Source organism: Phalangium opilio, unplaced genomic scaffold (assembly GCF_054372755.1).
Source record: "Phalangium opilio isolate 3A_F unplaced genomic scaffold, DU_Popi_V2 ptg000011l_1, whole genome shotgun sequence".
Classification (NCBI taxonomy): Eukaryota; Metazoa; Arthropoda; class Arachnida; order Opiliones; family Phalangiidae; genus Phalangium; species Phalangium opilio.
The window spans coordinates 3,773,041-3,795,216 of record NW_028324147.1 but is presented as its reverse complement, the minus strand read 5'-3'; the positions used below and the strand labels follow the sequence as shown (position 1 = coordinate 3,795,216).

General features: G+C 38.9%; 1 protein-coding gene across 2 annotated transcripts in view; it reads left to right on the top strand.

Moving 5' to 3' along the window:
- The first annotated feature begins 19 nt into the window (after positions 1-19).
- LOC149709904 (uncharacterized) overlaps positions 20-22,176 on the top strand; it is a 380,702-nt gene continuing 358,545 nt past the window's right edge. For both annotated transcript variants that reach the window (XM_089858152.1, XM_089858151.1), the window contains exons 1-2: positions 20-287; positions 1,598-1,748. In XM_089858152.1, coding sequence (XP_089714278.1) covers positions 212-287; positions 1,598-1,748 — 227 coding nt within the window. In that variant the 5' untranslated portion in view covers positions 20-211. The remainder of the gene's footprint in view (positions 288-1,597; positions 1,749-22,176) is intronic.

Here is a 22,176-nt window from a genome sequence, read left to right as displayed (position 1 = left end):
TCCGAAATGATCGGAAAGTGCTTCTTTTCTGTCAGTTAGGCTCCACGCTGAAATTTTTGCTTCAACTTTCCTGGAATTAAACAGAGTTAAAACACTTTTATGTTGCTTTTAAATTAATTAATAGACGTTTCAGCTTAAAGTTGTAAGTGAATATAATATCGTGAAATTAAGTCGTGAATGCTTTTAAAAAGATGTAATTGAAAATTTGACAATGAAGCCGAGGCTTAGCGCTATCTACCTCGTTTTCGCGGCGATATCAAACTTCCCTCTCTACCTGGATGCAACAGGTGAGTCGATTACAGCGGGATTTTCGAATCTGTGAAATTGTTTTTGATTATAAAACTGAATTATTTCCATAAGATAGGCTTATTTTAATAATAATATATGCAAGGGGGCTAATAGAGGGGGAAGAAGGTTGTGTTAAATTTGACCTTTCAATCCCTCCAAAGCGGGGTGAGCGTGGGGGTGAGAGTTCAAGGTTGGGCAAGTCGTGATTGGTTGGGCGCCGGTTCGTCTCTGGGCCTAATTTTTTGTCAAACATGATGAGACTAAAGCTATCGGCAGTTATATCGGTTGATGTTAATTGATTTAAAAATTGATAATATAAATAATTGTTATTCAATTGTTGGATAGAGATTATTTGGGCTCTAAAATTATTAGAATTTAGCGTAGTAGTAGTTTAGTAGTTCCTTACAGGAACTTTTCCCCGATCTTTTCATTTCATGATTCTTTAGCGTTAACTCAGTAGGCGTAGAGTTTCTCCCCTCCCAAAGTCTTTCGCGACCGCTCTTTTTAAGCGGACTCAAGACAAACAGAAAACAGATGGCTAGCCGCTAATAAAACAAGGCTTTTGTATCAAATAAAATGACTGTTGCAAATAAAATAGCAAAAAAAAAAGTCAATATGTAAGTAGATTGAACTTGGGCCTTCTACTACAATTTCAAAGAGAAAATTTAAACCCGACATCAATTATAAATTATTTAATAATGCCGATTTTTCTTAATTATAACTTATTAATAATTCGTGGTATTAATTATGATTAGTTTATTCTACGTAATTACTTAATTATGTAACATAATTAATCGTAAATTACGGTGATGCGAGTGGATTTATAATGTTACGCGAATTTTGCCCCGAGGGGGACGCTCACGTTAAGGTTGCCAACACCCAAGGTTCGTGGAAAAGGCAAAAATTGCTATAATAGGTTGGCTGCTCTGGCGCGTTTTCTCTTCAAGCTTTTACGATTTTTCATTGGCTGTTATTTTTACGTCATCACGAGCCCTCGGCCAACACCTGAGTTTTTAGGCTTAGGTTAGTTGGATTAGGCCTAACGTTGAGTTTTGGTAAATTGAATGTAGATCAAATATGACAGCTTTTTCCGGGCCAAAGGCCATATATTTAATAAAGAACAACGCCCTTCCTTCGCATAATGCAAGCCCCAGGGTATTTGGTAATCCATATCAATCTACCGAGGGTTAGGGGAGCAATTTTTTTATTACTAAGGTTATTAGATCATAAATTTATAATATTATCGTAAGAATTATGCCCTGGAATGTGTATTAATTTATTAAATTAATAATTTTTTGGGGCCTCGCAGATGATGCCAAAAATTTGAACAACCAACGAGAAGTAGTATGGTTTTTTATCGGATGCTTGGACAACAACGAACTCGGCATTAATTTCGATGAGGTCAAAGGTCAACAGGCAACAACACCCTACAAGTGCGTTCAAAAATGTCATCAGCTTGGGTGAGTGTTTCTTTTTTTATTAAATTGTATTGCAAAGGCGTTTGTTTAAGCCCATCTGGATATTATTTGAAGCATTATCTATCGTATTTAACTTAATTAGCCTTATTCCTGATCAGCGCCATCTACCCATAGCGGTGACTTTGAGAACTACTGTAAGCGGCAAGCCAATCAGATGTCGCTAAAATCTGGTGACGTCATTTTTGGTAAGACCCGAGAGTGCCAGTTAGTGACGTCACCAGATTTTAGCGACATCTGATTGGCTTGCCGCTTACAGTAGTTCTCAAAGTCGCCGCTATGGGTAGATGGCGCTGATCAGGAATAAGGCTAATTTGGGGGATTAGGGAGGGATGTCAATTAAGGGAATAGTCTTTGAGCGGCGTGCTTTTTCGCGAAGACTGAATTTTTTTAAACCAGCCAATGGCTTCCGATTTAACTTCAGTGCAGTGTTGCCAGACCCTCTCTGAACTAAGTTAGTCAAGTGCTGTATGAAACTGAACTGATAGCCTTCCTATCTACATTATTAAGTTTTTTTCTCAAAAACTGCCTGGCAACACTGGGGGGGTACAGCAAAACCTTCCTTTCGTGGAAACTATACATATAAGAATCTAAGGATATAATATTTTATTAATTGCCGTTTTAATTTGATAAATTCTTCAATAATGACACGTATTATCGTGCAAATTATGTCACATGACTCAGTGGACATATATATCAATCTACCTTAGTCCTTACCTCTACTATTATTATATTATACACACGTGACAAAACGTCAAAAAATTTGAAAAAACTAAAAGCGTAGAACGGAAATTTCTATTTTTTTTTTTTTATCCAGGCATCTCATCTCCGCCCGCCAAGTTTTTTTTTTTTTCTTTTTTTACGTTCCCTTATATCGAATTTCTTAGCCCCGTTTTTTATCGAAAGCGAAAAAAGCCAATATTTTTAGGAGCGTTTTTTTTTTAAGGAAATGGTCGCTATTACATCGCGCTAGATAAAATTGAAATTTTCCCCTCATCCCTTACCCTTGCCCTGGAAAACGCTATAGCTCCTTCAGTCAACCGACTTTGTAAAGGGGGGGGGGGTTCAGTTTAGGGGTGGAGCTTTAACCCCCCCCCCCTCCTTTCCTTTCCCGGGTCTGTCCTCCTGAACGAATTTTTTCCGATGCTTACTTTCCTTCTCTCTCTAAAGGCTAAAGTTAGCTTTTCCTTGGGACGTTATCTAGATTCCTTCGACTTTATGTTGTCCTTAAGTGGATGATACGATTTTTAAGGGATTTTTGCCTGCTTTTATCTCAGCTAGAAAAAAAGGAATATTTTTTATAACTCTAGTCTAGCGATGGGATGGTTAAGGAAAATGAGAATGAGTATTTAGGCGTTATGGATGGGCTCTTTTTTAAGAGACGGGGGTTCAAGCTTAGAGGTGAGATGAAGTAGAAATCTTCTAACGAAGCCTCTGTACACACCATCTACGACCATGAAGTCCTCCCAGCATCCTCAGAGGCGTTTTGTTAGGGTTGTACGGTACGGAAACGTCAACAATGCCTCCTGTGTCTTAAAAATAGAAGCTAACTCGTGAGAACTAGCTTGTATTTTTAAATGGCGGTAGGTGGCAGCTCTTAACAAGCCTCTACCAAAGTTAGGGATGGCGCGAGGTACTCTGGGAGACTTTGCATTGCCGCACATCTCCCACAAATATTTCTACTCCGTCTCACCTCGTTTCTCCAAGGTTCACCGTTACCAGTCCATCATATTTTAAGCCATATCTATCGTCTTTGGATATTCTCTCCCGTAAACAAAGTCAGGGGCATGCCAACATGAGTCAAAATTTTCTACTGGGCCGGGGCAAAATGGCTGTCCCATAGAGTTGGAAATTTGAGCGGGGGCCTTCGCCCCCCCCGTAGTTGGCACGCCCTTGAACAAAGTGGCCAAACACGTGACTCTTTCCCCCCCCCCCGACTTCCAGGAAATCCATGTAGACACGAACCCTAACTGTCTCATCTTGAGCGTCTATTAGTATTGAAGGGAAAATATAAAGTATATCTTTTATATTTTGAGGGATTTTTGACGTTTTATTCCATCCGTTCATAGTCTTTCTCCGTATCTTCAGTTTTTTGTCTCTCTCGTCTATCCTATATAGCTCTCTTAATAAAAATGGTGGGGAAGTAAAAGGCGCGCATTTCGATAACCAACCACGATTATTTTTATTAGAGGGGGTTCAAAGTGGTGCTCCGATTGAGTTGTTTTAAACGCGGATCTATATAGCTTTCCTTCCCCCCAAAAAACCCTTGATAAGAGACCAAAAACCCCGATATTCCTTCATTATGTAAGTTTGAAAGGCGCCTGTTTCGCTGTTAAAAGCTTACGTTTACGATTTATATTATGAAAGATAGTGGCGTTGTTATAAATGGTTCGGTTTTCTATAAAGAGAGGAGTGAGTTCTAATGTAATATACTTGAAAGATCTCTTATAAAACCATAGTGGGGTTTTAACGTGGTTCGGAAAAAACCCGGGTTTTATTGAGGTTTTTCTGGGGTTTCTTTTTTGTATTTAGAAATTGCGTCAGTTGTATTTGATATTCAAACGTCACTGCTTAGTTAAATAATCTTAAAATGATTAATTAAAAATTATAAATATTGTTAAACAATACCAAGAAGTGATATCTAGTTTATTAGGGAGAAGGTATAAGATGCCTATAAGTATTCGTGCGCCATAGTTCCAGTCCCCCTTTCAAAATACAAGGGGGGACGTAAAAGGAGGCCGGGATATTTCGCTACACTCTCCTCAGTCGGAAAATATGACTGTAATTTTCGTCATTCGCGTCTCGCTGACGTGAATTTTCAAGAACCAATGAGATGCTGGTTGTAATTTAGAGGCTGTATTAACTCCGGACCTACCATACGTTTGGACTGGAGATAAAGCTAGTTCTAAATGTGCAGTCGAATTTATACCTTCACCCTAATAAACTAGATATCACTTCTTGATAAAATAGGAGTTTAAAACCACAAGTATCTTTTAAAATATATTATTTTAGCTTTTAAATTAAATTCATCAAAAATTGAAGATTTTAGTGATGGGTTTTATTTAGTGGGGTTTTTTTCTTAATGTTGGATCATAAAACCGAATAAAAACCCGTGGGTTTTTAGGTATTTTCGTAATGAATATTTTAAATTGCTCGTGCCCAATTAACCCAAGCCTCATTAAATAGATCGTTCTGGTAGTTAGTTAGCAAATTGTCCATAGTTATCTTCTTAACCGAGTGACGAGGCAAAAGGGCTTGGTTCAAGGGATTCCACGTAGCGTGGCGTCGAGGTACGGAGGAAACTCTTTGGATAAATATTTGCTGCCCCTTTTTCCTTCCTCCTGGACCTGGATGGTATCAACATCTCCATATCCAGCGCGAAAAGCCCCGGCCCTTTTAGCTGTCGAGTTTTTACGACGTTAGCGGCCAAAATAGGGCATCCCTCAAATTAATTTCTTTCCCCAAGTTTATGAGCAGCAAGAGCGGTAATCGTAAAATTGCCACCCAGAGTCCCGAATTAAGGCTTCACCATAAAAAAGGGCCAAAAGAAGTTTGAGGGATACGAAAAACCCCCATAGCTATTTGACTTAAATGGTTTGGAAGCTCTTAGAATTTTCCGGGAGCCTCAGGAGTCGGATTTCCATACCAGTTTTAATTTTATGATAAGCCATTTCCACTCCAGGCTTAATTATCCTTGTTTTACTGTTTTGACGTGTACATTGAATTAAAACGAGACCGTTTAGTCCATAGTGAATTATAGCGCCAGGTTACTGCGGGACACGACCCCTTGTTCGTTTTGACCCCTATCCATGATAATTACTCCCAGTCTTTCAGCTTAAACTTAAGTGCAGTGTTGTCAGGTCATCTGCGAGTCAAGTTGACCAGTTACTGAGTAAAGCTGAACTGCTTGGCCGCTGGCCTTTCTCTCTTCAATCTCTTGACTCACTAAGTGCCTGGCAACACTGAGGGAATGGCATAATTTTCTTTAGTGGAAACTATGTATAACTTTGTTAAGGTTGAAAGTTACCGAATCTTAACTATTTCTTCAAGTAGCCCTACATAGTCCTTCCTTCTGGTCCAATGAGAGGCAGGCTCGACTGCATGGTTCTGAAGGATGGAGGGAAAGATGAACGCGGCCTCCTTTTAGTAGATAGAGTAGACTTTGAGTCGCCAATTCGTTCTAGTTTGATAAACATATAGGATTAAGCAAGGATGGGTAGAAATATTGATGGTGGACGGGTTTTGACTTTAGAGGAGTTGTGGGTTGCCCTAAACGAAATATTCGTCACTTTCGATGACTTCCTGCATAGTTTTGTCGTCAGTAATTAGTACATTAATTGTGATATTTCCAATTTTTGTATACAGGGTGTATCTGATAAGTCTGCATACCATAAATTAAGGGGGATATTCTTTGGGAAATCAATTTTGAGACTATTTAAATGTAACTTCTATCCCCATTCCATCTTGTTTACCACAAGGGACACTGTTTCAAATTGAGTTATGATTTGATGAGTATTTTAAGGATGACCCCTTAAATTTTAATTAGAAACTGATTAAGACATTGATTTTTAATTTAATTAATTAAGGGGTCATCCCTAAAACACACTCAATCAAATCATAACTCGATTTGAAACAGTGTCCCTCGTGGTAAACAAAATGGAGATAGAAGTTTATGCCAGCCAGACTTTTCAGAAACACCCTGTATCCAGAACCCGATTGAGCTAGAGATCTAATAGACCATTGGGAGTCGTTAACTAGACACGTGATGTGGACTTTTAGATCTCGGGCGATGGATTTTATGATATCGACATTTTACGAGTGAGCTAGGGAAGGGTATATGTCCTAGCGCCAACGAGCAAACATTTCTATCAAATCCAATAGATGCGCTGCTCGAGCTCTTCTTTTTCTTGATGGGGGTTTTCCTTGTAAAAGCAGCAAGGGCATAGGCCTATAAATGGTTATATATTTATATATATGGGATTAAACCACGTGCTATAGCTCGAATATGACTGCCTTTCTACTCTGTATATTGCTTGTCTAATGAAAAGCGTTTTCTCGTTAACCCGACCTCGCGCGCTCGCCTAGCTATAGCCGCTGCGGCGTTTGTATCGTTAAAATAAGTTTTAAGAAGGGTGTATCGGATCAGATCTTCCTGGTTTAATTTCGTGGATTTTTGAAGGAAATGGTTTAGGAACAAAATAAGTACCAGTTATTTATCTCGTTGCCCGTTGAACTTCGCGCGCGTTGCAACCTGACCTCTCGAGAAACTTGGGGATCGGGTAAACAGGGGGCAAGTAATTGAGGAAAATATTCACAAAGATACCCTCTCCATCGGAATATCATTACACCCAAATTTGGAGGCTCATAACTCTGGTTCTACTAGAGATACGGGGATGTCCTTTGAGTATGGTATAGTTCTATTTACCCCCCATCCAACGATACTAAACACGTGGGGATCGAGTAAACAGGGGCCAAGTAATTGAGGAAAATATTCGCAAACATACCCCTTTCCTTAGGAATATCATTACACCCAACTTTGGAGGCTCTTAACTCGGGTTCTACTAGAGATACGGGGATGTCCTTCGAGTATGTTATAGTCCAATTTGTCCCCCATCTAACCATACTAGAAACTTGGGTATCGAGTAAACAGGGGCCAAGTAATTGAGGAAAATATTCACACACATACCCCCTCCATAGGAATAGCATTACACCCGACTTTGGAGGCTCATAACTCTGGTTCTACTTGAGATACGGGGATGTCCTTTGAGTATGTTATAGTCCTATTTGCCCCCCATCCAACCATACTAAAAACTTGGGGATCGAGTAAACAGGAAAATATTCACTAACATACCCCCTCCATAGGAATAGCATTACACCCAACTGATGAAATAAATCAGCCAGAGTTCTCGAACTATTTACGTCGAATAGCTATGATTATATCTATCATCTCTTCCGGGTTTGTACAACTAAACCACTAGGGACTAAAGCCTGGTTGTTGGGTTTTGGCCTTGTGGTTCGAAAACCCCCTGCAGTATATCTATTTCGTGTTTGAGTGATGTAAAACCAACCGTTCTGCGCGATCCGGCCGGGGATATCGGGTCCGATGAGGACGAACCCCCTGGTCCCCTATTCAATCTTAAACGTGCTTACACGGATTCTTCCTGGAATCGGCGAAGGATTTCTGTATTGAAAATCAAGCTCATCAAATTTTGATATAAGCTTGTTTTTACTTGGAATTTGTTATTGGGTTTTGCATGGTGTATCTATGTACAGCTTCTAGTTATTTAGTTTTCAGCTTCCGGGATTAATTTTGTAATTAAAATCGGCGCGTGTTCTTTAAGTTTATTAAGGATATCAGTAACTATCGGATTAGTCGGAAACTTTGTTAATATTATAAAATATTGAAGGAGTTGTTATGTAATTATTTTGGGAAGTGTATGTCTTTTTTAAGCATTTTTAAAAGTAGTATATTTTGGTTTATAATGTGATTTGGGTTTTGGAAGTGTCAGATAAGTGTGTAGAAAGATGGGATATTTTAAAATAGGCGAGAAAAAGGGTCAAAGGTCAGAAAATTCAACTTTACGAAGTTTGAAAATTTTTTGAGTAAATTTGTCACTCCACGAAAAAAATTAATTAACAATATATAATTTTAGCGTATCTTTTTTAATTAGGAAGTAAATACCAAGTCAAGTGTTTCAAAATTCACTGAACTACTGTAGTTACATGTGCCAGCGTTTACACAATACACTTTGAACCGTTTTGAAAAGCCCTAATCCATTTTTAAGCAAATAATAAATGCATTTTATTTTTATCATAAACTGATCTAACCGCAAAATTTAAATTTTACATTTTAATATTTCCCAAAAAGATCGAAAACGGTTTCGAAGTGTCCCTTGTAAACTCATCTATAATCCGGTTGTCATAGCAACCTCAAACGGGGGCGTATCTATTTCCAGTATGTTTAAAAGTTAGAAAGAAAATAGAAGAGAGTCCCGGCCCAATCTGCTACTACTATATAGCCGTAGATATAAGTGTCTAAAAGCTAAAAGTGCATGAATGATGAAGCTGATAGAGAGAGAGGGTCTTTTGTCCCGATAAATGTCTCGGTAATTATTCACCGGACGCTTTTACTTTTACTTTTCTTTTGTTATTTCCTAGAAAGTATATAGGCCTAGCTAGAATGAGAGAGGTTCTGCTCCTTCCAGCTCGATTTAGGCTTAAGAATATCTATCGGTCGGTCGTCTCTACTTAAGTTTTTTCCCCCTTTTAAACGCGTATTACCTCACTCTGCTGGCTGCCGAAAAACATCTCGTACGTAGATCGCTTCAAGATCCTGCTTTCACTCTCTATTTTTTCCCTTTTCTTTCTTTTTTAAGGCCCGTTTTCAATCAAGAATTATTTTCTTGTCTTGAGAAAAAATTTAGGTTTTATATCAAAAGTAGCAGCCTAAGCCCAAATTTGACAGTAGCGCCTCACCAGGTCTCCCTCGCTTTACCTCGAATCTATGACCTACCTCCCTCACTTCATGACAAGCTCCAGTTTCTAAGTTACCAGTGTTTCTCATTTTCGTTAAGGTTTTGCCGCTCAAAGTATAAGCAAATTGAGTAACACCAAAGCTTGGGAAAAGTTGCTTGAAAACGGGCCTTAATACTTCATCCCGTATTCTTTTCTTTTTTTTTGCGCCATTGCTTCGATCTTGCCTGGTAAGTTCGCTTCTCCTCTCATCAATCTCGCGCGCTTTTTAAAGGGAACACGGATCGCGCGCGCTCACTCGCTCGCTAGTTCGTGGAATAAGGTATGTACGGACGGTCTCGCGGGCTGTAGGCTCTGATAGGACGTCTTGATGGATTGGCGTAATTGGCGAGGCTCCGGAAATTGTTGTCTGGCACGCTTTAGGGCTTCATTCTAACCCTCTTTCTCTAGCCCGTCCCACCCCTTCCTTTTGGTGCCTCCCCCCCTTTTACTCTTTCCTCATCTTAATATGAACCCATCTCTATACTACGCGGAGATTGAGTTCATCTCATCTTGAATTTACTTCAGGAGTTAATGTTGTAGGTAGTACTGTATTGCCATAGAGTGTAGTATGAATTTCAAGTCGGGTTTTTTATTATTATTATTATTTTTCAAGATGGGTGTCAGAATTTTAAAATTGTCATGAAAGTCAGGAACGATATCTGCTATTTGTTTGGTATTTTATCTGAATAATATTAGCATGAATTGGTATATTTATAATTGTAAGTTGATGGTACTAGTCTTTTTTCAAACGCAATATTCTGATTTTGCTACAAATGAAAGTTGAAATTGAAATTTTTCAAGGAAAGTGATTTTATATGATCAGGGAAAGTAAAAATTATCAGGGAAAATAACCGAATTTCAGGGAATTTTGAAATGAAAAATGTGTCAATCCTGAGTTACAAATTGCGCTAAATAATATTTTAGAAGAAATCAGTGTAGGTTATGCTTTAATAGTAAAGACTTCTCTGTATGGTTACCCTAATGGTTTAGCTCTTCTTTATTTTGTAAGTTGGCAAGGAGACAGATGCTCGAAAGTCGTTGGTGGGTGGGAAGGAAGACGGGAACTATTTCCTTGTCTTGTCTTCCAATTAAGAGAAACATTTCATTAGAATTACGTAGCTCTTTTTAAGCGATTTTTCCTTTTTAATTAAAACTCACTAATTCTGCTATAGAACCTTTTCCTGAAATTCCTAGTGACGATTGAAAAATGTTTCTTTTTTTTTATATAAATTTTTCAAGTAGTTAAGCCATTATATTAACAAGAATTTAGATATTTTTTAATTCTTAATTTTCTCTTCTTCATTCTTTAAAAATGGAAGGGTGTCTTAGTTTAAATTTAAAGTTTTGAGTTTCATTTTTGGTTAAAAGGTGATAGTGAAAATAAGTTAGGTTTTTAAGACATTCAGGATATTTTTGGTTGATGTAAATCGGTTTGCCCAGTAAATATTTAATTATTTGGCTCTATGCCTCGTAGGCAACGTTAATTACGTGGTTAATTAATTTTGACCCTTCTTCTTAATTATTTTACTTTGGTACAACTAAAGGTAGCGAAGCACTGATATTTTCCATGACTTATTCGCATTTTGCTGCAGAAGTATTTTAATAATAATTAATTTTGTTAACGTTTTAGTATCACTTTAAAGGTGAACCATAAACTATATATCAAAGTTTTCTTCCACTATATGTAATCTATCTTCAGGATATATATATTTTTTTCTCTCTCTACATTATACTTGAAATATTGGTTTCCAAATGAAGATTACTTCATCTCGATAGCTTGTACAAACTATTCGGTTTCGTATTTCATCCTGCAGTAGTTTTCCTTCTATCGTCTCCCTCCCCCTCTATTCCGCGCGTCCGCTGGACCAATATGCGGAGGAACTTGTCCCCTTGTCCTGCCAGAACCTCCTCGTCAAGGGTCTTCAAACAAGCCAGGGTTACAGAGAGAGAAAGAGATGGAACTGGCGATGTGTTTACCCTGCGCCCGGTGCAAGGCCCGCCCTATACTGCTTGCCTGCCTGCCTGCTTTGGGTTAGGTTTCTCTCACCGGAAAAGGTTCTCTATTGACTCAGTTCTTTCCCTCGAACGCCCCAGTGTAACCTAACCAAGGGTTTAGACACTCGTGGTTGGCAAAAATTAATAGATCTAAATGTTAGTGGTTTTTGGTTTGTGTTAAAATGGGAAATATACTAGTTTTTAAGGGCTTTTGGTTTGTATGTTTGAGGGAAAATAGACCATAGTCTATGGGTTTTGGTTAAGTACTCAGGGAAAATAGACGAAAATATATGGGTTTTGGTTTAGTACTCAGGGGAAAATGGACCAATATCCATGGGTTTTATTATTTTTGAGGGAAAATGGACCAATATCCATGGGTTTTATTATTTTTGAGGGAAAATAGACCAATATCCGTGGGTTTTATTATTTTTGAGGGAAAATAGACCAATATCCGTGGGTTTTGGTTTATTTTTGAGGGAAAATGGACCAATATCCATGGGTTTTATTATTTTTGAGGGAAAATAGACCAATATCCGTGGGTTTTATTATTTTTGAGGGAAAATAGACCAATATCCGTGGGTTTTGGTTTATTTTTGAGGGAAAATAGACCAATATCCGTGGGTTTTGGTTTATTTTTGAGGGAAAATAGACCAATATCCGTGGGTTTTGGTTTATTTTTGAGGGAAAATAGACCAATATCCGTGGGTTTTGGTTTATTTTTGAGGGAAAATAGACCAATATCCGTGGGTTTTGGTTTATATTTGAGGGAAAATAGGCCAATATCCGTGGGTTTTGGTTTATATTTGATTGAAAATAGGCCAATATCCGTGGGTTTTGGTTTATATTTGAGGGAAAATAGGCCAATATCCGTGGGTTTTGGTTTAAATTTGAGGGAAAATAGGCCAATATCCGTGGGTTTTGGTTTATATTTGAGGGAAAATAGGCCAATATCCGTGGGTTTTGGTTTATATTTGAGGGAAAATAGGCTAATATCCGTGGGTTTTGGTTTGGTATTAGGAGAAATAGATCAAAATTTAAGGATATTGCTTCAGTTTGGGGGGCGAATAGACTAAATTCAAGGGTTTCATTTTTTTATCCTATGGTAAATTACAATTAGTTAGAATTTGTAATATTTTCAAATTCAGTGCCGAACCTCTCGAACCTATCCAACACTAGGACCAGTTAGGCCTAACGAAAGACGATCTAGTGCATGCCATTTTTCTCTCTCTCTCACTCTCTCTTTTTCCCCCTCCCAATTGTTTTTAGGCCCGGGTCTACTTTTATGGGGTTTTGAATTACAGCTTCGTCCTTCACGCAAAACGAAACGAATGTGGGTAAGCGGGGGAGCGCGATATATTCTTTGTAAATGTCACTTAACATCAATGTCAAAGTTTAGAAAACCCTCTCATATCCATTCTTTTAGTTTCGCACAAATTTAACCAGGGATCTTTTTGAACTTGGAGTGGAGTGAATGTCTTATGTACTCGCTTGAATTGACTTTATCACGAAATATTTTTAGGGGTGGCCCCTATACTAAAGTTTCCCCGCATATCATCGGGACTTTTAGGCTAGCCCACATATAGGGGCTTCTATCTATTTTTTTTTTTTTGGAATTTTGATTTTTTTCATTTTGTTGTTCAGGCTGTTTCGTTTTTAACTGTATTAGTCTTAAGGCAGCTTAGGTAATCCAATACCTAATATTATCAGGGAAAATCTGGGCATGTCAGGGAATTTTTAACAGCCCTCAGGGAGTTTTTAACAGGCCCAAAAGATCTTGAATTTGATTATTTTGGTGTACGAAAAATTTCCAACTATAATTTATTAATTTTTCTAAAGAATTGCGGTTAATATTGACCATAGATATATATACGGGTCTAGATACCCTACTGAATCGGGGAAAATACGGAGATGACAGCTAGCAGTCGACGCGATTTTCCCGGGGGAAGATACCTAGTGCGCCATCTATCGCTGAATTTTGAAAGCTAAAAAATTCGATAAATAACTTTTGCCAGCGGGCGTGCTGATGCTTTGCAATAACAGCTGATATTTAAAGAGATTTAAGCGAATGTTTGTTCAAAATAAAACTATTTCCTAATCTGAAGGGGAGGTCCTCTTATTCTGTTCGTAAGCAAATCATTTTGTAAATAAGAACAACTGTTAACCATCTTTAATGCCTTATTTCACTAACATTTCATTAAAAACACTACTTCTTTTACATAAAAACTATTTATTTCACTTAAGAACATAATTACACGTATAAAGGAGATCAGAAATATGTAAAGCTATTTGAAAAGTTAAGCCTAATTTGAATTTCCCGCGCTTTCCATATTCGAATTTTTCGTTTTTTTGTTTCTTTAAACTCTCAATAGATGGCGTTTGGATCTAATTCCCCCGCCGTAAAGCGTCGACTGCTAGTTCTCACCTCCGCATTTTTTAAAGGGCCTAACAGAGGGGAAGTGTATCTAGACCCGTATATATATCTATGATATTGACAGCTTTTGATGTATAAAGTTCAGGGAAAATCGTTGGAAATAGTCAGGGAAAACCTTGGAAAATCCGGGAATTTTTAACAGGCCCAAAAGATCAGGAATTTCATTATTTGGGTTTACGAAAATTCCAACTATAATTTTCCTAAAGAATTGCGGTTAATATTGACAAATTTTGATGTAAAAAATTTCAGGGAAAATCGTAGGAAATAGTCAGGTAAAACCTTGGATAATAAGGGAAAGTTTTTAGACTACCATATATTTACTAAAATACGAACTTTCAGGTAATATAGCAAAGAAATCTTTTAATATTATGATTGACTAAGATGGTACATGTCGTTCACGTCGTCTTCCCAATAGACCCGAAAAATGAGTCGGAGCTAGTAAAGGGCACGTATTGTCCCTGAATTTAACTTAATCTCTAGTTTCCCTTTTATTAATCTTACCCACGCGTATAAAAGAAATGTCGGGGAAAAGGCACGTGGGCGCATGCACGCTATCATTCGTGTCGTGTTGATTTTAGTCGTAAGTCGGAAGCGGTGGCCCCGGGAAAGACGAACGGACGATTGGCAACCGGAAGTAGAAAGCGGACGCGTATTACTACTCACTCTCTCTTCCTCCCTCTCGCAAATAGGTTAAAAACGTCGTGAGGAATTGGCTCGGTGTCCCAGGGACCCAGGGGTTAATAATAACAGGGGATTGTCCCGCTGGTTACCCCCTAAAAAAAGAATGTAATGCTCTTAGTCTGTGAGAGCCACTTTCTCTCCCCTCCCTTCTTTTGGTGGAAAACCAAATTATAGACCAAAAAAGGAATTACATTAAGCAAACGAGGTAATGGATTTAAGTCGCTTCCTTCCAAATATATCTTGAGGAAGTAAAAACGTAAGTTGTAAGAATGGAAGTTTGTAACTTTGAAGTGAAACTCTGGCGTTATGAATTTTAGCAGTAATATATTCAGCTAATAACAAGAAAAAAAGGCTACACAAGGATTAGCTGTTATTCAGAGCAGTATTTCTTTTACTGAATTTTAGACTTTATTATTTCTAGTTTAAGTCTTAATTTCACGGGAAGTGTTTTAAGTTTATTGGAATTTGAAGCCCAATGGTAGTGATTTAATGTTCTCCAAATAGAAAGTGAAACCACGTGATTATGTTGTAGGCTTTGATAACACCTGTTTGCAAAATTCAACCTAAAATAACCTAAAATGAAAAAAAAATACGGATTTTTGATCTGAAAACGTCTTAGGTATATGAACCCTTCGACTACGTTCAATGGTTTCAATTCGAACTATGAACCAGTTGAACTCGAAAGCACCGTATACCGAAATTCTAACCGAATCCCGAACAATCCTCTGTTCCCGTATTCGAAAGGGATTGTGGGAAGTATAGAGATCTCTTACTCTCTCTGTAAGAAGTTCTATAACGACTCTGAATGGTTTTCTCTATTTACGTGCAATCCTTACTCACGATGGTCATTAGGCTTAAAAGGCTAAAATCTTGGCCTCTATACCGTATCACCCACCGTCCGTTCCTATAGTATAAGACCCAGCGGTACATATATACTAAAGGACCCACTTTTTGGGGAAATAATCCCCTGGTTTTATGGAAGAGGCGCTTGCTTTGCCCGATTACTGCGCCCGATTCTCCTTTATCGAGGTCGTTTAAGAAGCGTTTAATCCTAAATGCTAGCGCGTGAGACTCAGTTTAAATTGAGCCACTTTAAAAGTAGGCTTAGCTCGCTAGCCGCGTCATGCCGCCAAATACCGGCCCGACCACGTGTCGATGTATTTAAAATGTTAAGATATTATTTTCGCGATTATTTTATATTTAATGACGAGGTTGAAATTAAGGGGGATGTTTTTTTTTTTGGGATTGGAGCGTTTTACGGGTGGCCCCTTAATTTTAAAGATAATGTGAATTTAATTAAGACAGGGTTCAAACTACGAGCCTGGAAAACTCAGGGAAATAAATAGTTGACAATCAGGGAAGATTCAGGGAAATCAGGGATATTTGTGAGGTTTGTGTAAGTTTGCTCTGAAATGGTTGATTCAACTATAAAAAAACTCCCATAGAGTAGTGGCGGTCCGTTTTAACTACCCATTGAATCTAATATCGTGAAAGGCAGGGAGATGCCGTTACTCTATAGTTATTACTTGGAAAATTCACGGAAATCAGTTTTCCAAAAGTTCTATGAAACCTTGTAAGGGGTTATCCATAAAATACGCCAGTCTTAACTCGAAAACGGTGACTCTAATGGCTAAATGGCATGGAACTTATTTTTCTACTCAAAATCGCCCAAAGAACATTCCCCTTATATTATGCCAGGTCCAATACTTATGGTTTAATTTATGCACAGATTTCGGAATATATAATTCCGTTTTTGGTGACGTAATAGGATGGATTTAGTTATTTTGAACACTCCGGGGATGTTTTTCCCGTTTTTGAAGTGTTTTATAGTTGAAGGGAGGTGGGGGTCGGAAGAGAGAGAGTAGTATAAAATGTCATCTCGTTCGTTTCGCTCTCCTCTTTCCATAAAGTATGGCTAAATTACGCTTCTATGCAAGCGAGCGAGCGAACTAACCAGCGAGCGAGTTTGTGTGCATGCTATAGCCAAGGATAGGATGACGTCTCCGGAGAAGTTTTATACTCGGGCCTAACGATTCAATCGGTAGTTTCGTTGGCGCCGAGAAACTTGGTCAAGTCTGACGCTCTAGATCAGATTGTTAAGAGTGCATTGCTATTAACTTATCGCCGCAACAAGTAGCCATCAAGTTTTTCTCAAAGTTGAGCGAAGAGCGATTTTTTGAATTGTTTAAAATTAAAATTTGGTCGCTATGCGGGTCCTTGGCAAGGGTGCAATGAATCAGGTTCCAGTATGTAAATAATCTGGGAAATAAATGAGGTTTACTTTGGAATTGACGAAAGGGGTTTTGGGGTCAAATCGCCTTCACGGGACACGTTACAGTTGTGACCTGTAAGGTAGAAATGAGGATTATTTCTAATGTGACGGAAAGGGGTCAAGTCACTTCAGGCGGACACGGCGCAGTCGCTACCGTAAGATTGACGACATGTGTCGTATTCCCTCCTCAAACGTTGTCGCCCTGAAGCTTGACTTACACGAGTGCGCCACCTGTTGAGGTATTCAACTCTGTAGACGTATCTAGTGACCAATATTGCAAGGCAGAAATATCTCGGCTCTGATTGCGGGCGCCGTGGTACCCTCAATTATCTCGTCTATTAAGTAAGCCTTGGTCAAGTTTGAGGGTTTTATACAGCACGCGCTGGCTCCATGCACAAACACTCTTTTATGTTTCCCGAGTTTTATGTGGTGGGCCGAGGCCGACGCGAGCTATAGCCGCAAATACAATAAATCGTGGTGGAAACGTTTCACCCCCCTCTGTAAAAACCTCCCGACAGGCTTGGATGTCTATATGTACATCATTCTCTTTACTATTACGTATCTTCATGGTATCTCCATACCAACCAACCCAAAGTCCCAGGCGGATTTGACCCCGTTCACGCGACGACGCATTGCTGGTCAAGAGTACTAACAACGCCAAATTTTTCCTTTCCTTACGGTTCGTGCATGCATGCCTTTCTTTGGCTTTCATTTCCTCCTCAACATATCCTCCAAGGATAAGTGTGTATATATAGCTGTTTATTTCTGTCTTTAGTTAGTTTTAATTGTATCCCCATTTCTCTTCCAATGATGACCGCTTTTCCTGTAGACTAATTAAGACGGGAGTCGGAGTAAATAAATTGATTACTTTTTTATTTTGTTTGTTCTAGGCCTATTTTGTTTCTAAATTTTATTTTATTACGCTTAACAAGAACTAGAGATTTTTTTGCGTATGTTCCCCCACAAGCATTCCATTCTTTAAAGGTCTCCGCCATTTTGAGGGGAAGGAGACGTGCCATTCTTAAGCCTATCTCTCTGTCTTCTCCATCAATAAAATTGACGGTGTTATTTTTATTTATTTTGCGAGTTATGCAACAAATTAGCATTTTGTGATAAAAATTATATGGTTTTCTATTATACTCAAACTTTGAACAATTAGAATAGACCTTTTTTGTTAGGCTCTACTTTTATTTTTGGCGTCATAAACTGCGAAAAATATACTTGGGAAAGTTTTAAACTTCGGGAATTTTCGCGCCATGGATCCCAAACTTCCGGTAACTCGTAAGGATGGCGCCCCTTCTATAGGAGATAACTTTATTGGCCCGTTTTGTCCTGGCGAGGGCTCTGCATGGAAAACCAGGAGAAAACTCTCCCCGCATCCTTTCTCGGTTTCGCGCTCCGGGGATTCGATTGTAGAGAATGGAAGATGAAGATCTTTTCATCTCTCGAACCGAATCCCCTTGCTTCGTCCGCGTGGAAAAGATCTGGTGTCTCTTCTAAATGCCCAACATCCCGAAAGGAGGTCCCGCTTACAAAAAGCCTGTTTTACTCTCACCCCTCCCTATCACCCCACTCACTCACTCACTCGTCCCTAATCACGGAGACTGTTCATCCTGCACGTGAAATTGTCATGGATTTTCTTGAATATTGAACAGTTATAGGTGGAGTTGTAATGAAAAGTCAATTTGAGGAATTGTTTAAAGAAAAATAGATTGTTATAGTTTTTAGAGAGAAATTGCAAAGTCGAATTTAAAAATTATACAGGATGTGTCTGATAAGTCTACCATAAATTAAACGATGTGTTTTTGGGGGTCAAACTGAGTGGAAAGTTTCAAAGAACATGTATTCATAATTAACAATTTTGAAATATTATTTGGTTGCAAAGCTATCCCAAATTTTAAAATTCTCTTCTCAACATTTTTCTTAGATAAAATCATAATTTGTATTGGTAAAGTTTTAAAGATAATTTTCATAATATATAAACTGGACCTTATCTTATAGTTTCTGTTGAAAGTTTAGACCATTATTACGTAACGTTTTTCATGTAAAGGTTGAATAAATTCGGGCTTTGGTTCCTTAGGATCCCGTGTAGAGGGAATTTGGTGGCCGGGGAAAGGTTAGTTTATAAGGATCACCAACAGATGGCGAAGGAAGAGAGAATCTATGCGGCTACGTGTTGAATAAAGTTCGCTTCACTCTCACTCTCTCTTCTCTTCCTTGTTCATCTTGAGCTTCCTCTCTCTCTTATTCCCTCGGCCATCTCTTCTCCTCTTCCCCCGGGTTTTGCGGCTATTGATGCGCGGAAGAGTGAAGGGGCAAAGGCGCAGGAGGGGGGGGGGGGATGCCACTACGGCGCGACTCTTTGGGATCCCTGGCTAGCTGGCCCCGGCGATAAAAACACTACGTCGTCTTGCATAGAAACGACCGACTGTAGAAGATTCTGAACGTCCCCGAAGAATATATGTACAGTATAGGGGATGGATACGATGGACGGGTTCGCATTGGTTCTATAAGAATAACCCGAGGTATGGGGGGATGGAATGAAATGACCCTTATTTGACCCCCAAAGGTTTTCAACTTTAACCCTTCAAGAATAAATTTTGGACCCTGGCGAATATTATATTTTCAAAACTTTCCTGCTGGTCGTTTATGATTTTAGAAGTATTACCAAGAAGTGATATCTAGTTTATTAGGGAGAAGGTATAAATTCGCCACATTTCCACTGCATCTTTATCTACAGTCCAAACGTATAGTAGGTCCGGAGTTAATCCCCGTCGCCTCTAAATTACAACCAGCATCTCATTGGTTCTTGAAAACTCACGTCAGCGCCACGCGAATGAGTACGAAAATCACGTATTTTCCGACTGAGGAGAGGCGAAATAGCCCGGTCTCCTTTTACGTCCCCCCCCCCCCCTTGTATTTTGAAAGGGGGACTGGGAATATGGTCGCGAATACTTGGGCATCTTGCACCTTCTCCCTAATAAACTAGATATCACTTCTTGGTATTACTAAATACTTATTTTGAAGGCAAGATTTATGAATTCTTAACATTGAAGTGTTTTTGAATACTTTGTGGGGTTGAAAATATTTTTTTTATTATTATTTTTTGTTTCAATTTAATTTTACTTTTAACGCCAGTATTTTTTGAAATTACTTTGACGTTCGCGTACGCGTTTCACCTTGGGGAATTATATTGGCCCCATAAAAAGCATAAATTTATTATGCTTTTGCGTTGCTCCGATAATAAATAAATTTATATATTTAAGTTGACCAAGAAAAACCTCTTAATTCTGATAAGTATTAGTAGTTAGTGTTGTAATAAAATATTATGTCCTCTTTTAACTTTCGTCTATTACTCCTAAAAGCTTTGGTTCCTTTTATTACGTCCACTTTGAAATAATTAATAGAGACATCTTAAGGGGGTATTAGATTATAATATGCGTGTAGAAATATACCAGTTCCGGCCTTTAACTGTATTGTATCGAGGTATACGAAAGGATAATGAAATACTTTGATGGAAATGGACTGACTATAGGGAGCTTGAGAATGGTTGGTCTGCATGGTCATCGGGTAAGGAACTGGTTGGGTCTTTTTACGACGTACGTCACGCTTGGGCGCCATTGTTGAGTGAGGACTGCTGCTGGTAAAGAGCTGGCCCCTGGGTAGTAAGTAGTTGAACTTCCCTTTTGCTCCCATAGTGAGGGTCCGGCCAACACGGTCAAAGGTGAAAATCGCCGTTAAGTTGTCAGGGTCGTTCCGCTTGATTTCGTCCCTTTTTAGTTGTTGCCCCCCGGATGATTTCCCCTTTTTGCCACCCCTTGCGCCCTCTCACGTGACGTGTTACCCGCGTCTCGCTCCTTTACATTTCCTATATATTAAGAGTCACTTTGGGTTGGAATTCTATATAAGTTTAGCGTCTTGGGTTGCCCCAATCTTTTCAGGTCGAGATAAGCCACTCAATATCTAATTAACTTGGTTATTAAAATTCCATCTAGTTTTCGCGCAGGCGCTGTAGTATACGTTGGTTCAAATTTCTATGATTGCGCTGCAGAGACCTGGACGGCTATGGTTCACACCATCATGGTGTTGGTTACCCATTTTCTATGTCTAATAGGGTTTTTGCATTAAATGTAAATATAATATTTTTAAGGACTCCATCAAAATGTTTGGATGTTTTAAGCAAACCAGTTCAATTCATAAATTATCAGGATTCAGTGCAACTTCTTTTCGCCAAGGGAAATGACCCAAGGTGACCTCCCTTGCCCCTGTAGTGTTTGTTTTACTTCTGGAGTTATGGAATAGTCCATATCTTTCTAATTTAAATCCGACCATTTTTGGGTTATTTGTAAATATTCACTATAAAATATTGTCCAATACCACCTCTTCATATTCGTATGAAGTTTTTTAAGCTGTAATTACCAACAAATAAGTGTATATTTAATCTTGTTTTACGATGCATACGCGCTTTTAAATTAAAGCAAAATGAAAGGGTATTTTCTGGACGGTCCCTGAAGGTTTTTCACTCATGAAGTGGTTTGGATGAAGCTCCCATGCAGCCAGAGTACTCTATATTTTCCAAAATGGGGTTTGGTTTGCGTGGAAGAAACGGTTGGGGGGGGGGGTTGGAACTTTTACTCTTCTCTGGATATTTGGCGCTAGCGGATGACGATTTCTGTCATAGGAGAGCGTTCTCATACTTAATATAAGGTCTCTCTCTTCTCTTCTCTCTCTCTCTCTCTCTTCGCCGCTGCCGCCAACTGTCCGCGTTTTCTTCTCGGCCGATATATTTGGAGGCGTTTGGGCCAGGGACCCCGTTTTAGCTCGGCTCCCGCCGCCGCTGAATTACCCTCGATGGCGCCGGCGGGTCGCCGCTAGCCGCGCCCAACCTCCTGCCCAACCATACCATACCATAGCGAGCTATCTTCTTCCTCTGCCCATGCATGCACTCCTATCTCTTTCCTTATTTTTTTATAGTTTTGGGCAACCGACGTATATATATATATATATATATATATATATATATATAAGGCCTTGGAGATGCTTTTCGCTTTTAGATGGGAGAGAAAGTCTCTTCTATATTCGCTTATTACATTGTTATATTGCGTGAATGTAAGACTGATGAACGGAAAATTAACTGTAGGTGGTTTATCCTTGTTTATTAGGCCTAATTTGAAATGGTTATAGGCCTATATTGGATTAGCAAACTTATCCTATAGTGAAATGTTGAAGTTTTAATTGATACTTTTAAAAAGGGGGTCCGCAGTGTCGTCTGCTCGAAATGTGGGTTGTGTGTGGACGCAAAGACGTTAGAAAGGGCTTTAAAGTCCTGCACCAAAGGTCTTTGTCTTCGTTTGTCCTCACAGGGTTCGTACGGAACCTGGATAACATGGAACACCTGGATAAGTCAGGGATATGGAAAATAGGGGGATAAGTCAGGGATATGGAAAATAGGGGAAAAAGTCAGGGATTTAAAACCATTTCCTAAAAAGTCAGGGATATGTCTGGGATTTTGTTTGACA